The following is a 14,973-nucleotide window of genomic DNA, read 5'->3' as shown; positions in this document are numbered from 1 at the left end:
GAAAATCCTTAATATTTTGGCACAGGCCTCCTCTTCAAAACAGCGTCTCAAGTTTAGGAAATAGAACAGGACTCACATGTAGGTTTTATCATGTCGCAACACATTGTGCTTGAGTAAAGCATATTGTCAAACAAATGAATTTACATTTGATCAAATAACCATCAAACAATATTAAAACTACTCAGCACAGATGGGCCTCTAGGGCCTCAAGCAGGCGCCCAGTTTCCACTTTAAAATGTGGATCTTTCCAATGAAGGCAGCTAAAACTTCAGTAAAGAGTTACAAAAATGTGACACTTAGTTAAAATGTGATCAGCACTGACCTATAGCTGTATACTGTAGTAAGAAGGAAACCTGTCGTGAGATGTGTGAATGGACTTTGTCAGGGGAATGTTTTGGTCCATTGTGTTTCCATGTGTAAGAAGGCAAAGCCAGTATAACACTTAAATACTTTGAAAGAATACTTTGTTTGAATCAAGTTTGAACGGACAAACATGGTTGTTCTGTGAGCGGACTAAGAAATACACACTTGCTGCAATCGGAGGGGAGGTGCATTTATACATTAGTTCATCATACAGACTTCCGAGTGTGTATGGTGTGTGGGACACTTATAATCTTATCTTTTTCTTTTTCTTTTTGTTTACAAAATGTCATTTGAAAGGGTCATCTTGGTCAAAGTAAATCAAATGAGGCAATATTATCTCCAAGTTTGGAAAATATCTGTTTACTGTGCATGTCATAATTTCACCTGTGTGTTTGCGTGTTAACACACACACACACAGACACACACACACACACACACACACACACACACACACACAAACACTTTGTTCTTTAGACCCACTGGCCGCTGAACTAGTGTGTAGTCAGTTAGCTGCTCTAATGGCTGTGAACCTCTCTGGCTTAGAAAGTTTTCACACCTGCTTTCATTAGTGTTACATGACGACATCTCCGCAGTCAGAGGTGTTACTGTAAGACAACACAAGCACTAACATCAACACATGATGCAAGCATTGCTAAACACACCAACAATTCAAAGTAAACTTTTCTTTGGACTGAGATCATGTCTTTCTTGATGACTAAACATTTGTGATGCAACCTTGACACAATAACTCATGATGCAATCTTTGCTTGAAGGAGCTGACCACAGAAATCACAAAAAATGAATACATTTTACCACTTTTCACAGAGGCCGATGTCACTGGTGATAAGTTGTAATTTCAAGAAACAAACAGCACTTCATTCTTCATCTGTTCTGTTTGTTTTTTTATTTTTTTAACTTTGCTTCTGTCTGTAGCACATGATCAGTGCAAATAATGGAAGGTAATTTCTACTTGTGACAATATTGCACAAAATACAAAGCCATTAGATTGTGATTAGGACCTACTATATTTTGCAAAATAATAATTATCTCACAACATAAGTTGAAGAGGTGGATTTGAAATGCCTTTTTCATGAGGGACTTTTACTTTATCAAGAGTGTGAACCCCAGGAAGATGAGCAAGAGCAGAGAAGTGTCAGTCCACAGTCAGCTGACACTCTTGGCATGATGTGTTTTTATTGCTTGCATTCACGGTCGCAGCTAGCCCTCAAATTGGTGCAAAAAAGCTAACAATAGAGCAATCAATTTAAGAATCCCATGTTGTGTTGTCACAATTAGCTTTTATGTACCTTAGCACTGTTAAAAAGGTTCAAACAATCTGAAGGAATGAATGATTTAGAGCACAGTCCCTCCTTTGCTGTGATGTGTTTTTGTCTGTGCTGTTGTGGCGTTGATATTGTTTAATAATGGCCACATATTGGCACATTCAGAGGAAAAGTACCTTGCTTGATTGGGGACCCCGTCTGGTGGCTAGGCCTTGGACCATGGGGCCCCGTCAGGCTCGGCCTGAATGAATAACATGGAGCCCACTAACATGTGGGCCCACCATCCACAGGGACTGGCAGAGTGGCCTGTGCATTGTGTAACAGGCAGGGACAGGGACCAGGGTGTGTGGGACCCTTGGCCACCCGAAGAGTGGTAACAACTGGTATAATCAGCTTAATGCACAGCTCTGGTTCTGGAGCCAAAGTCCTCGAGAGGAGCTGGACTCAAGCCTTTTCAGAAGTAACCCAGGGTGATAAGCGCCCGGCAGGTGTGAGGATACTCAGGAGCCCCCGGCTGAGCGCCGCTGTGAGGGAGTTCTCCCCGGGGAACGAGAGGGTCACCTCGATCTGACAGCGCGTTGCTGTGAGGAGGTCTCTGACTGTTGTTTGTGACAATGCGTCAAACAGCAGTTCAAAGTACCCGGCCATCTTGGAGGCTCTGGGGGGTGTCCTGCATAGGGTACCGAACAGGGACTCCATAGTTCTTCATGGGGACATCAACCCTCATATGGGCAATGATGGAGAAACCTGGAGAGGGGTGACTGGGAGGAACGGCCTTATCTGAACCCAGTGGTTTTATGCTATGTGGACGTCTGTGCTCGTCATGGACTGTCCATAAAAAAATTTAAAAAACATGTCTGACCATACGGACGTTCATAAGCGCTGCTTTACGTTGTGGTCAGAGAGTCATCGATGCCTGTTGTGACCACTGACAAAACTTAGAACATAATCTATAACTCTGGTGTGCAGAGAAGATTGAAAAGATTAAAAGACAAATGAAGGAAGGGAAAGTGGTGATGGAGGCCATGAAGGGAACAAAAGGATGCAGATTAAGTTTGATGAAGATGAGCATAGAAACCATAGTGCTTCAGTCTCTATGGAGAGATACATAACAACAATGATGAGGGGGAAGGAGGGGGGGGCAGAGAGGAGAGAGATAAATTAGTTATGTGACAGGAAGCTCTGGTCAGACAGCGGCTGGAGTTCAGCAGCTTCTCCTCTCTCTGGTGATGGAGAGCTTGGAGGGATTTGAACTCTGCTTCCCACAACTCCTAAACGCCTCCTGCAGGAAGCCAAAGCGTCCTCACTTTGACTCAGTGCTGGTCTACGTTCTGCTGTCCTCCATCTCTCTGCTCACTGCAGCTCTTAACCTGCTGGTCATCATCTCTATCTCCCACTTCAAGTAACTGAATATTCATTAAACAATGAGACTGGTAGATAGTAATAACAAGTACTTCGTGGTATCAAACTGTGAGGAAAATGATGTTAGTCTTTGCTCTATCTGCTTTTTATCTGACGATAATTGATGTCATAAATATTGATAAATGTATTGCTGGTCTTCCTCTCCAGGCAGCTTCACAGCTCCACCAACCTGCTCCTGCTCTCTCTGGCTGTCTCAGATTTCTTCGTGGGTCTCCTCATGTTCTTTCAAATTATGCTTATAGACGGCTGCTGGCTCCTTGGTGACATCATGTGTACTCTGTATCAGTATCTATCGTTCATTGTTACCTCTGCCTCAATAGGAACCATGGTGCTCATATCAGTCGATCGATATGTGGCTATTTGCTATCCTCTGCATTACTCCACCAGAGTCACACACAGAAGAGTTCAGATCTGTGTCTGTCTGTGTTGGTTATGTTCTTTTTTCTGTCACAGTCTGATGTTGATGGATAACCTGGGGCAACCCGGCAGGTTTAATTCCTGCTCTGGAGAGTGTGTGGTTGTCATCAACTACATCGCTGGTTTTGCAGATCTAGTTTTGTCCTTTATCGGTCCTGTCACTGCCATCGTAGTTCTGTATATGAGAGTATTTGTGGTGGCTGTGTCTCAGGCTCGTGCCATGCGCTTTCATGTTACAACCGTCTCAAACCAACAATCAGTGAGAGTAACTGCTAAAAAAAGTGAGATGAAAGCAGCCAGGACTCTCGGTGTTGTTGTAGTTGTGTTTCTGATATGCCTTTGTCCATATTTTTGTGTCACACTCACGGGTCAGGACACCTTACTCAATGCTTCATCTGCTGCTTTTGTAATCTGTTTGTTCTACTTTAACTCCTGTCTGAATCCTGTCATCTATGCCTTTTTTTACCCCTGGTTTAGAAAATCTGTTAAACTTATTGTTACATTTCAAATACTAAAGCCTGGCTCCTGTGAGAACAAAATACTGTAAAGCTATGGTGACAAACTAATTTCAGTTTATACACCATAAACAGCCCAACTGATCTCATGTGGGCCGGATCAGTAAAACCACTGCAAAACAGCACCTACAATGTTTCCTTTTAATAAGCGCAATTTTGACAATATGTTTTAGTTTTTCCACATTCAGTCTGCAACTGTCATAACTGTACATGTGCACTGCTCCTTGAACGACTTGATTAGGTATAAAGAAAAAGATCCCATTCAGATGGGAAGCAAACACCAAACTCCCTCATGAAAGTCTGGGGTTTGTTTAATCCAGCCACCATCCCTTCTGCCCATCATAGGAGGATCTTTATGCTCGTTATTTGACGTTGTTTCAGGCAGTGTTTCAGTGGCGTGTCATGCTGCCGCGGCAGGTGCCATGTGGCAGCATATCAGAAAACTGCAACTGGTTCTGTTTGGCTGTGTTCTCAGCTGACACCGCCCAGCGGCATATCATACAGCCACAAGAGGTGACTTTTGGCTTCAGATTTTACACTGAAATCACTGCGAAAGCAGAAATAAGTATTTGTCAACTTCGAAATGAGAGCAGGCTAGTAGAAACATGGCGGTGCAACACGGTGATCTCCGTGGACAAGGACCAGCTTCCAATGTAGAAATAAACAACTCATTTTAAGGTAACAAAAACATAATTCTTATTTTACTAAAGCAAATATACTAACATTCAATGTCCACCAATACATCCCCCCCAAAACCTGCAAACTGGACCTTTTAAGAAACGTTCTCTAAAGTTGTAATCTGCTGGATGGCTGGATTAACCAGTGGGCCCAGATGTGACAATGAGCCCCCGTTTGTTCACCCTTGCTGTGTAATTGTACACTAACATTCAGGTTCGAATGAAAATCCTTAATATTTTGGCACAGGCCTCCTCTTCAAAACAGCGTCTCAAGTTTAGGAAATAGAACAGGACTCACATGTAGGTTTTATCATGTCGCAACACATTGTGCTTGAGTAAAGCATATTGTCAAACAAATGCATTTACATTTGATCAAATAACCATCAAACAATATTAAAACTACTCAGCACAGATGGGCCTCTAGGGCCTCAAGCAGGCGCCCAGTTTCCACTTTAAAATGTGGATCTTTCCAATGAAGGCAGCTAAAACTTCAGTAAAGAGTTACAAAAATGTGACACTTAGTTAAAATGTGATCAGCACTGACCTATAGCTGTATACTGTAGTAAGAAGGAAACCTGTCGTGAGATGTGTGAATGGACTTTGTCAGGGGAATGTTTTGGTCCATTGTGTTTCCATGTGTAAGAAGGCAAAGCCAGTATAACACTTAAATACTTTGAAAGAATACTTTGTTTGCATCAAGTTTGAACGGACAAACATGGTTGTTCTGTGAGCGGACTAAGAAATACACACTTGCTGCAATCGGAGGGGAGGTGCATTTATACATTAGTTCATCATACAGACTTCCGAGTGTGTATGGTGTGTGGGACACTTATAATCTTATCTTTTTCTTTTTCTTTTTGTTTACAAAATGTCATTTGAAAGGGTCATCTTGGTCAAAGTAAATCAAATGAGGCAACATCATCTCCAAGTTTGGAAAATATCTGTTTACTGTGCATGTCATAATTTCACCTGTGTGTTTGCGTGTTAACACACACACACACACACACACACACACACACACACACAAACACTTTGTTCTTTAGACTCACTGGCCACTGAACTAGTGTGTAGTCAATTAGCTGCTCTAATGGCTGTGAACCTCTCTGGCTTAGAAAGTTTTCACACCTGCTTTCATTAGTGTTACATGACGACATCTCCGCAGTCAGAGGTGTTACTGTAAGACAACACAAGCACTAACATCAACACATGATGCAAGCATTGCTAAACACACCAACAATTCAAAGTAAACTTTTCTTTGGACTGAGATCATGTCTTTCTTGATGACTAAACATTTGTGATGCAACCTTGACACAATAACTCATGATGCAATCTTTGCTTGAAGGAACTGACCACAGAAATCCCAAAAAATGAATACATTTTACCACTTTTCACAGAGGCCGATGTCACTGGTGATAAGTTGTAATTTCAAGAAACAAACAGCACTTCATTCTTCATCTGTTCTGTTTGTTTGTTTTTTTAATTTTTTAACTTTGCTTCTGTCTGTAGCACATGATCAGTGCAAATAATGGAAAGTAATTTCTACTTGTGACAATATTGCACAAAATACAAAGCCATTAGATTGTGATTAGGACCTACTATATTTTGCAAAATAATAATTATCTCACAACATAAGTTGAAGAGGTGGATTTGAAATGCCTTTTTCATGAGGGACTTTTACTTTATCAAGAGTGTGAACCCCAGGAAGATGAGCAAGAGCAGAGAAGTGTCAGTCCACAGTCAGCTGACACTCTTGGCATGATGTGTTTTTATTGCTTGCATTCACGGCCGCAGCTAGCCCTCAAATTGATGCAAAAAAGCTAACAATAGAGCAATCAGTTTAAGAATCACATGTTGTGTTGTCACAATTAGCATTTATGTACCTTAGCACTGTTAAAAAGGTTCAAACAATCTGAATGAATGAATGATTTAGAGCACAGTCCCTCCTTTGCTGTGATGTGTTTTTGTCTGTGCTGTTGTGGCGTTGATATTGTTTATTAATGGCCACATATTGGCACATTCAGAGGAAAAGTGCCTTGCCTGATTGGGGACCCCATCTGGTGGCTAGGCCTTGGACCATGGGGCCCGTCAGGCTCGGCTTGAATGAATAACAGGGAGCCCACTAACATGTGGGCCCACCATCCACAGGGACTGGCAGAGTGGCCTGTGCATTGTGTAACAGGCAGGGACAGCGACCCAGGTGTGTGGGATCCTTGGCCACCCGAAGAGTGGTAACAACTGGATATAATCAGCTCTATGCACAGCTCTGGTTCTGGAGCCAAAGTCCTCGAGAGGAGCTGGACTCAAGCCTTTTCAGAAGTAACTCAGGGTGATAGTTGCCCAGCAGATGTGAGGATACTCAGGAGCCCCCGGCTGAGCGCCGCTGTGAGGGAGTTCTCCCCGGGGAACGAGAGGGTCACCTCGATCTGACAGCGCGTTGCTGTGAGGAGGTCTCTGACTGATGTTTGTGACAATGTGTCAAACAGCAGTTTGAAGTACCCGGCCATCTTGGAGGCCATGGGGATTGCCGAACAGGGACTCCATAGTTCTTCATGGGAACTTCAACCCTCATATGGGCAATGATGGAGAAACCTGGAGAGGGGTGACTGGGAGGAACGGCCTTATCTGAACCCAGTGGTGTTACGATATGTGGACTTCTGTGCTCGTCATGGACTGTCCATAAAAAAATTTAAAAAACATGTCTGACCATACGGACGTTCATAAGCGCTGCTTAACATTGTGGTCAGAGAGTCATCAATGCCTGTTGTGACCACTGACAAAACTTAGAACATAATCTATAACTCTGGTGTGCAGAGAAGATTGAAAAGATTAAAAGACAAATGAAGGAAGGGAAAGTGGTGATGGAGGCCATGAAGGGAACAAAAGGATGCAGATTAAGTTTGATGAAGATGAGCATGGAAACCAAACTGCTTCAGTCTCTATGGAGAGATACATAACAACAATGATGAGGGGGAAGGGGGGGGGGGGGCAGAGAGGAGAGAGATAAATTAGTTATGTGACAGGAAGCTCTAGTCAGACAGCGGCTGGAGTTCAGCAGCTTCTCCTCTCTCTGGTGATGGAGAGCTTGGAGGGATTTGAACTCTGCTTCCCACAACTCCTAAACGCCTCCTGCAGGAAGCCAAAGCGTCCTCACTTTGACTCAGTGCTGGTCTACGTTCTGCTGTCCTCCATCTCTCTGCTCACTGCAGCTCTTAACCTGCTGGTCATCATCTCTATCTCCCACTTCAAGTAGCTGAATATTTCATTAAAGAATGAGACTGGTAGATAGTAATAACAAGTATTTCTTGGTATCAAACTGTGAGGAAAAAGATGTTAGTCTTTGCTCTATCTGCTTTTTTTCTGATGATAATTGATGTTATAAATATTGATAAATGTATTGCTGGTCTTCCTCTCCAGGCAGCTTCACAGCCCCACCAACCTGCTCCTGCTCTCTCTGGCTGTCTCAGATTTCTTCGTGGGTCTCCTCATGTTCTTTCAAATTATGCTTATAGACGGCTGCTGGCTCCTTGGTGACATCATGTGTACTCTGTATCATTTTCTGTCATTCATTATTACAGCTGCTTCAATAGGAACCATGGTGCTCATATCAATCGATTGATATGTGGCTATTTGCTATCCTCTGCATTACTCCACCAGAGTCACACACAGAAGAGTTCAGATCTGTGTCTGTCTGTGTTGGATATGGTCTTTTTTCTGTCACAGTTTGTTGCTAAAGGATAACCTGGAGCAACCCGGCAGGTTTAATTCCTGCTCTGGAGAGTGTGTGTTTGTCATCAACTACATCGCTGGTTTTGCAGATCTAGTTTTGTCCTTTCTCGGTCCTGTCACTGTCATTGTAGTTCTGTATATGAGAGTATTTGTGGTGGCTGTGTCTCAGGCTCGTGCCATGCGCTCTCATATTGCAACTGACAAAGTCCAGAAATCAGTGAAAGTAACTGCTAAAAAATCAGAAATGAAAGCAGCCAGGACTCTTGGTGCTGTCGTTGTTGTGTTTATAACATGTGTCTGTCCAGCGTACTGTGTCGCTCTTACAGGCAAAGACGTCTCACTCAATGCTTCATCTGCTGCCTTTGTGATCTGTTTGTTCTACTTTAACTCCTGTCTGAATCCTGTCATCTATGCCTTTTTTTACCCCTGGTTTAGAAAATCTATCAAGCTCATTGTCACACTGAAGATACTGCAGCCCGGCTCCCGTGAGGCCAACATGCTGTAGAGAGACTGTGCAAGAAGCATGAAATGAAATTCTTGTGTTAGCAGAAAAGTGTACCTGGTCATGATGATAAGTAATTGAATAACAAAGGTAAAACTTTGAGTAAAGTTACCTTTGTATTCACAATTTTACATGCAGATCATATATGTGCCTTTACTTTGTAAAGACCATTTCACAGATTTTACAAATTATATACATATGAAACTCTCTTCAGCTTCTTCTTGAGCACATGCAACCTCAAAGACTAAAGTATGCATTTAAATAAACTAATTTAAACTGACTTTCCGGTGGAGATGTTATCCAACACTCTCACAAACATAGCCTGCCTCTCTCTTCGCCTCCCTTTGCCACAAACAGACATGATAGTTGCTTTCGCACTTTGAAGTGAGGTTTATACTTCTGTGTTGAATCAATGGCATACCCTCAGCTCAGGCCGTGCATTAATGCATACTGTTGCAACTTTGATACAGAAGTGACAGACCAATCCATACCAATTTCAGGTTTTTAACAAAAAGAATTCCTTTAAAGCCTCTGGAAATGTGGCTTGAAATAGTAAGAATACTATTATTATAACAAAGTTGAGGGTCTCATTAAGTATCTACAAAAATCTGAGTGAAAATAAATGTTCCCAACTATTAGAAAACTTGTTCAAAACAGCTCATTTTGAGGATAATATCATTTCTCCAGACTGTGTGGGCGCAGCAGATTACATTTTGATTGACGCCTCCTTGGATCCCACCTTTGTCAACTGTCTCTTATTGCCATTACCACCATGGAGCAAAGCAGAGTCGCCGTGGTACGGCTCCATCTGTTCCAGCCTTCTGACTCTGTTCGTAAATCCAATCTGATGCTCTGCACTAAAATGAGAGAGCTGTTGTTCGAAGCCACGGATCGCTCTAGGTCTTCATGATTTAACTAACAGTTTATTACACATTCACTCTGTTCGGTGCTCTGCTCTTCCTTCTCCCCAGACAGAGTGTCCAGAGTGCGCTCTGACACTCCCAAAGTGAGGTGCTCTGGATAACCAAACGGTACATTCCAGCAGCGCTCTGAATTTACCGATGGTCCATTTCACTCAAAGTGAGCGTTTCCAAACACACCCTATTGAATGAAACATTAAGGGACGTCAATTTGACAAACTAAAGTAGTATCAACTGACACCTGACTTTGACTTTTTGATTGGCTTCATCAATTTACGTGATATGGATTGGGGATAACTATGCCTAAATCAACCCAGCTTCAAGAAATGATAAAAATAAAACGACAGTATTTCAAATTTGGATTGAGGCTTATGTCTGATGACTTTTATGCTTTTTATAATGCATGTAAGACCCTGAAATACATATTAAGGAAGTTTTTGTTATTTGGGTTCCCAGAGGCTTAAATTTCTAAAAGGAGGTTTGGGCAAAAAAACAGAAATTCAAGTCACACTGTGAGGACATGGCAATAATTATACTCAAGCTGGTCTTTAACTTAAAGGTAATGGGCTGAGAGAAAGGTCCTATTGCAGGTCAGTGTTCTTGCCTTCCTCTCTCTTTACTGAGACTTGGAGAGCTTCAGCTGGTTCTCCCCGTGATTGCAGCATGTCGACGGGGCTGTTACTGATCAGCCACTACCATCCTCAGCTGGCATCTGTTCCTACAGGGCTGTTGTTCCCTGATCCGGCTTCATCTCCTTGTAATGGTTGACCCAAGGTGTGGTGAAACCCAAAGCCCTATGCTGTAGCAAACTCTGCAGCCTGACAGGCACCTCATCAGATATCTATCTAGGTGCACTGTAGCAATGCAGACCTCCTGATTATTTGTAACTTAAACTGAAAAGCATTTTCCTTGATGGAAACAAGATTTTCTTTACCTTTATTTTACTGATAACAGACCAACTTTGAAGCCCCCAGAAAATAGAATTTGAAGTTTTGTGTGTGATTTATCCTGGCTTCATATAAGTCATGGAAATGTCTGCTAGCTGCTAGGCTCAGAAATTCTTATTCCAACTCATCATGTTGCCTCTGGACATCCATGTCATTTTATCACGTTTTAGGGATCCTTCTGGGTCTGCCATTTACACTCCAGGATGCTGCTACTGTTATGTCAATAAATGCACATGTCTAGGTTCCTTTACGTTCCTTATATTACGTTGTTACCGTCAGCGTTTCAACCTGACGCTCTCATGCTGTGTTTCATGCACACGAGACAGGTTTTGTCCAGCAGTGTTCTCAAGTGATGCCACCTGTGCACATCATGTGGATTTGCCGGCGTTCTCACCTGACGCCGTCCAGCATGAAAGGTGCCTTTTAGCATTGCGCACTTGTAAAAAGTAACCGTTCTATCAGTGCTTTGGGTACAAGTTTGGATAAGTTTGGTGAAGGGAGGTGGGTTGGTTTGCGCCTTAGCTGAGATGTTAAAATCACACTTGGTGGAGTTGGACACTAAGGGGGATTTGGGGGAGAGAAAACTGGAGTAGGCCAGAGGGGTAAGTTTGCCTTTTCCAGTGAAGAGGGTCAAATAGATCTCTCATCTCTTGTCCTTGGCAAAGAGATCAGTTCGGTAATGCAGGAAGTAAAATAGGTTAGAGTTGCGCAATTTTACTCTTGTTTTTTTAAGGCAAAGACTATATGCCTTAGGTTGAAATTGAAAGTTGAAATTGACAATAAAATGCACTAAATGAGAGGTACCTGCAGTTGTGAGCCAGGACCCAACTCGTCTTTTAACTGGTGGTAAATAAACACTTTAGCGTTCAGACAGCTGACTGTTTCCTGTTTGTTTCTTTGAGAGAGGTGAAAAAGGGAAAAACGAAAATGAAAGACAGAGTGGTTTGCCGAGCTTCAGTAGCCTAAAAAATGTTGCTGCGTGGCTCGGGCCAGGCTTAGGGGCCATTTACACAGCAACGGTTCTTGCATTAAACGTTAAACTTTTGTTGCAGTTTGGCCTTTCTTTAACAGGTTTTTGGGGCTTAAAAATAGCAAACTCCAACTTTTAAAACCAGATTTTAGAATGTAATCCTTTGAAAACGGCACACCTTCTGTCGTCGAGTGAACTGGCAATGTTCAGATCCTGTGTGAATGGCGACATCACAGCCGCACTTTGCACATGCACACGGTGTTCTTCTACATTGTGTCATCACAAAGTTACACCACAAACTATAGGCCTGCCATGCTGTACACGAGGATCGTTCTCACAGTGTTATATGACAGGATTTTTTTTAATCGCAAAGTAAAGATGTTTTTGGTAGGGCCATTCTTGTCTAAATTTGGCCTTGTAAAATAAGATGCTGAATGTGCAGTTGAACAATATGATGCAAGCTGACTTGAATTCATCATCATGCATCAGGGGGATAGATAAATACGCTGATACATTCAGTCAGAGCTGCCAGAGCTAAGCAGCACGTTTCCTCTTTTCTTTGGTGATGCAGCCGGAAAGAGCTGAACTCTGCTTCCCACATCTCCTCAACTCCTCCTGCAGGAAGCCGCAGCCTCCTCAAACCAGCGCTGTGCTTTTTTACATTCTCCTATCTGTCATCTCTCTGCTCACTACAGCTCTCAACCTGCTGGTCATAATCTCCATCTCATACTTCAGGCACAGAACCTTTACAGCATAAAATGTGTTAAGATTTGCAGGAAGAAGCAGCTTTAGTATTGCAGATGTGCTATTTTCATGTATTTTTAAGAACTTCTTTTTTCACAACTCATATTGGTATTAATATTGCAGACAATGTTGATAATGATGATATTCTCTCACTGCAGGCAGCTCCACACCCCCACCAACTTCCTCCTCCTCTCTCTGGCTGTCTCAGATTTTGTTGTGGGCCTTGTGATGATACCAGTTGAAATCCTCCTGTTAGAAACCTGCTGGATCCTGGGCGATCTCATGTGTGCACTGTACTTTATGTTACCCATCATGACTATCTGTGCCTCTGTCGGAAACATGGTGCTCATATCTGTTGACCGTTATCTTGCCATTTGTGACCCTCTGCATTATCCCACCAGAGTCACTCAAAAAGCTGTTACGATGTGTGTCTTAATGTGTTGGATTTGCTCCGTTTCCTACAGCATTTTTCTTTTATTTGATAACCTGATGCAACCAGGAAGGTATAATTCCTGCTATGGAGAATGTGTGGTCAGCATTGACGGAGCTGTTGATCTTGTTGTGGCTTTCATTATACCTATTACCGTCATCATAGTTCTATATATGAGAGTATTTGTCGTGGCCGTGTCTCAGGCTCGAGCCATGAGGTCCCACATTGCTTCCGTCTCTCTCAAGTATTCTACGACTGTGAAAGTTAAGAAATCAGAGATAAAGGCAGCAAGGACGCTTGGTGTTGTCATCGTTGTGTTTCTAATGTGTTACTCTCCATATTACTGCATCTCTCTCACAGGCCACAATATCTTGATCGGTATGTTGACCGAGGTCTCTATGATTTTTCTGATGTATTTTAACTCCTGTCTAAATCCTGTCATCTATGCCCTCTTCTTCCCCTGGTTTAGAAAAACTATTAGACTCATTATTACATTTCAGATCCTGCAGCTTGACTCTCGTGATGCTGATATACTGTAGAGATACACCGTGGAATTCATTAACGTAATTACATCTCTTCAGCTGTAGCCCCTAAACTCTTGAATGAGTTGCCTTTACATGTTAGGCTGCCCCCTACACTGCCTGTTTTTAAATCCTGTCTTAAAACACATTTTTTATCCACCATGAGTATAGATTTAATATATTATTGTCCTTTTGTCTTTTAAGGTTTGTGTTACTCCACATTGTTTATATTGTGTTGAGTTTTGTGTTTTCAATTGTTATTTTTATTTTTCTATCATTTGTGTTGTTTTTATAGTTATCTGCTTTTTTTTGGATTGTACAGCACTTTGGTCAACTGTTGTTTTTTAAACGTGCTTTATAAAAAAAATGGTATGGTATTGCATATGTTAAATAAGCTGAAGGGATGAAGTGCAGGTGGAGAAAAAGGGCAGACAGCTCATGTGAGGAGAAAAGGATGATGAGGCAGGAGAACAGGCAAAGATTTGACGGTGCTGGGAGAAACTCAGGAGGACAGGACAGCTGTGGACAGCAGGACAGCCGTGGACAGCAGGACAGGCGTGGACAGCAGGACAGCTGTGTAGCTGGTAAACGAGGAACAGGCAGCACAGGAACACAGGAGGGAACAAACAGAGTAAACTAAAACCCCAAAAAACGACTGCTTCAGTAACCTTTTAAATGCCAGGTTTTTTGTCATGATGCCACTTTGTTTTTTAAATTAAAAATGAATTATTTTCAACAAACTACGTGTAAAATACTTTTATAACAGCCTGGGATACATCAGTGATTTGCAGCAGCATTTATTGTATGCACCTAGTGGAAATAGAATGTGTTTTCTCCATATGCCAAATATGGTTAAAAAAATCCAATAACAGATAACCCCACCCTAAAGAAAAATAGATGTAAGGTAGAAAATACAAAAAACATTCCAAGGCAAAAGCCCAGAATGACACCCAGAAATAATACAATGCATATTTTCATGCTTTGATGGTCAAAATTTGCAGTTTGAATGGGTTTCAATGACACTTTATTTGCACTTAACAGAATGAATGTAACATTTTTGTTTACACAGTGTATTGTTGACTTATTTTAGGAGCTGAGATGGAAATTCCATGATTAAACAAAAATACACATTCTTGCCAAACTTTATGAACACAGACAACCCTCATTAGTGGCCGCTCCCATGTATAAGGGGCTTGCCTCTTCATTATCTCTTCTATAACACGCCTACGTCGCTTGGATTGGAAATAATGACAGCTAGTGGCTGCAATAGAAATAGATTGCTAATGTTTAAAAAATCCATCGCCATGCTTCTTTGAATGTTATCACCAGAGGAGAAGCCGCATAAACTCACTCAGTTGAAATGCAGTCATCTCGCATTTATTTTTTTTTTATCAACATTTCGAAAATATCTCTAAAGTTTTGTGCAAATTTGTAATGGAAACCCACCTTTTGTAATAAAAGGAGTACAGTGGTCCCTACAGGACATGTGATGGGGTCCAACACGTTCTCACTCTGAACTTGTCACATGGTGCTGCT

General features: G+C 42.0%; 2 protein-coding genes and 1 pseudogene across 10 annotated transcripts; all 3 read left to right on the top strand.

Annotated features, from left to right (window-relative positions):
• The first annotated feature begins 2,869 nt into the window (after nucleotides 1-2,869).
• On the top strand, nucleotides 2,870-4,032 carry LOC121939724 (trace amine-associated receptor 13c-like). Of its 6 annotated transcripts, XM_088082737.1 has the most exons (3): nucleotides 2,876-2,943; nucleotides 3,098-3,106; nucleotides 3,216-4,032. In XM_088082737.1, exons 1-3 carry the CDS (start codon nucleotides 2,876-2,878, stop codon nucleotides 4,030-4,032), a joined length of 894 nt encoding a protein of 297 aa, XP_087938863.1. The 6 variants fall into 6 exon arrangements, with proteins under 6 accessions (XP_087938864.1, XP_087938863.1, XP_087938867.1 ...); XM_088082738.1 differs by lacking the exon at nucleotides 3,098-3,106 and having other exon boundaries at nucleotides 2,870-3,048; XM_088082741.1 differs by lacking the exon at nucleotides 3,098-3,106 and having other exon boundaries at nucleotides 2,876-2,937.
• A 3,712-nt stretch (nucleotides 4,033-7,744) lies between these two features.
• Nucleotides 7,745-8,908, top strand: LOC121964158 (trace amine-associated receptor 13c-like; annotated as a pseudogene).
• Nucleotides 8,909-12,307: 3,399 nt separating this feature from the next.
• On the top strand, nucleotides 12,308-13,455 carry LOC121949485 (trace amine-associated receptor 7e-like). Of its 4 annotated transcripts, none has more exons than XM_088082734.1 (2): nucleotides 12,308-12,391; nucleotides 12,649-13,455. In XM_088082734.1, the coding sequence occupies exons 1-2, from the start codon at nucleotides 12,308-12,310 to the stop codon at nucleotides 13,453-13,455; spliced, it is 891 nt and encodes a 296-aa protein (XP_087938860.1). The 4 variants fall into 4 exon arrangements, with proteins under 4 accessions (XP_087938860.1, XP_042351112.2, XP_087938859.1 ...); XM_042495178.2 differs by having other exon boundaries at nucleotides 12,308-12,477; nucleotides 12,645-13,455; XM_088082733.1 differs by having other exon boundaries at nucleotides 12,308-12,493; nucleotides 12,610-13,455.
• The last annotated feature ends 1,518 nt before the right edge of the window (nucleotides 13,456-14,973 follow it).

The sequence above is a fragment of the Plectropomus leopardus genome, chromosome 10, assembly GCF_026936395.1.
Source record: "Plectropomus leopardus strain MGB_pleo_1.0 chromosome 10, ASM2693639v1, whole genome shotgun sequence".
Classification (NCBI taxonomy): domain Eukaryota; kingdom Metazoa; phylum Chordata; class Actinopteri; order Perciformes; family Serranidae; genus Plectropomus; species Plectropomus leopardus.
This window is presented reverse-complemented; position numbering and strand designations above follow the sequence as displayed.

Coding starts and splice junctions, on each gene's coding strand:
- LOC121939724 (XM_088082738.1), top strand. CDS start 2,876: ATGGAGAGCTTGGAGGGATTTGAACTCTGCTTCCCACAACTCCTAAAC. Junction 3,049..3,215: donor ATCTCTATCTCCCACTTCAA/GTAACTGAATAT, acceptor CTTCCTCTCCAG/GCAGCTTCACAGCTCCACCA.
- LOC121949485 (XM_088082733.1), top strand. CDS start 12,308: ATGCAGCCGGAAAGAGCTGAACTCTGCTTCCCACATCTCCTCAACTCC. Junction 12,494..12,609: donor TCAGGCACAGAACCTTTACA/GCATAAAATGTG, acceptor TTAATATTGCAG/ACAATGTTGATAATGATGAT.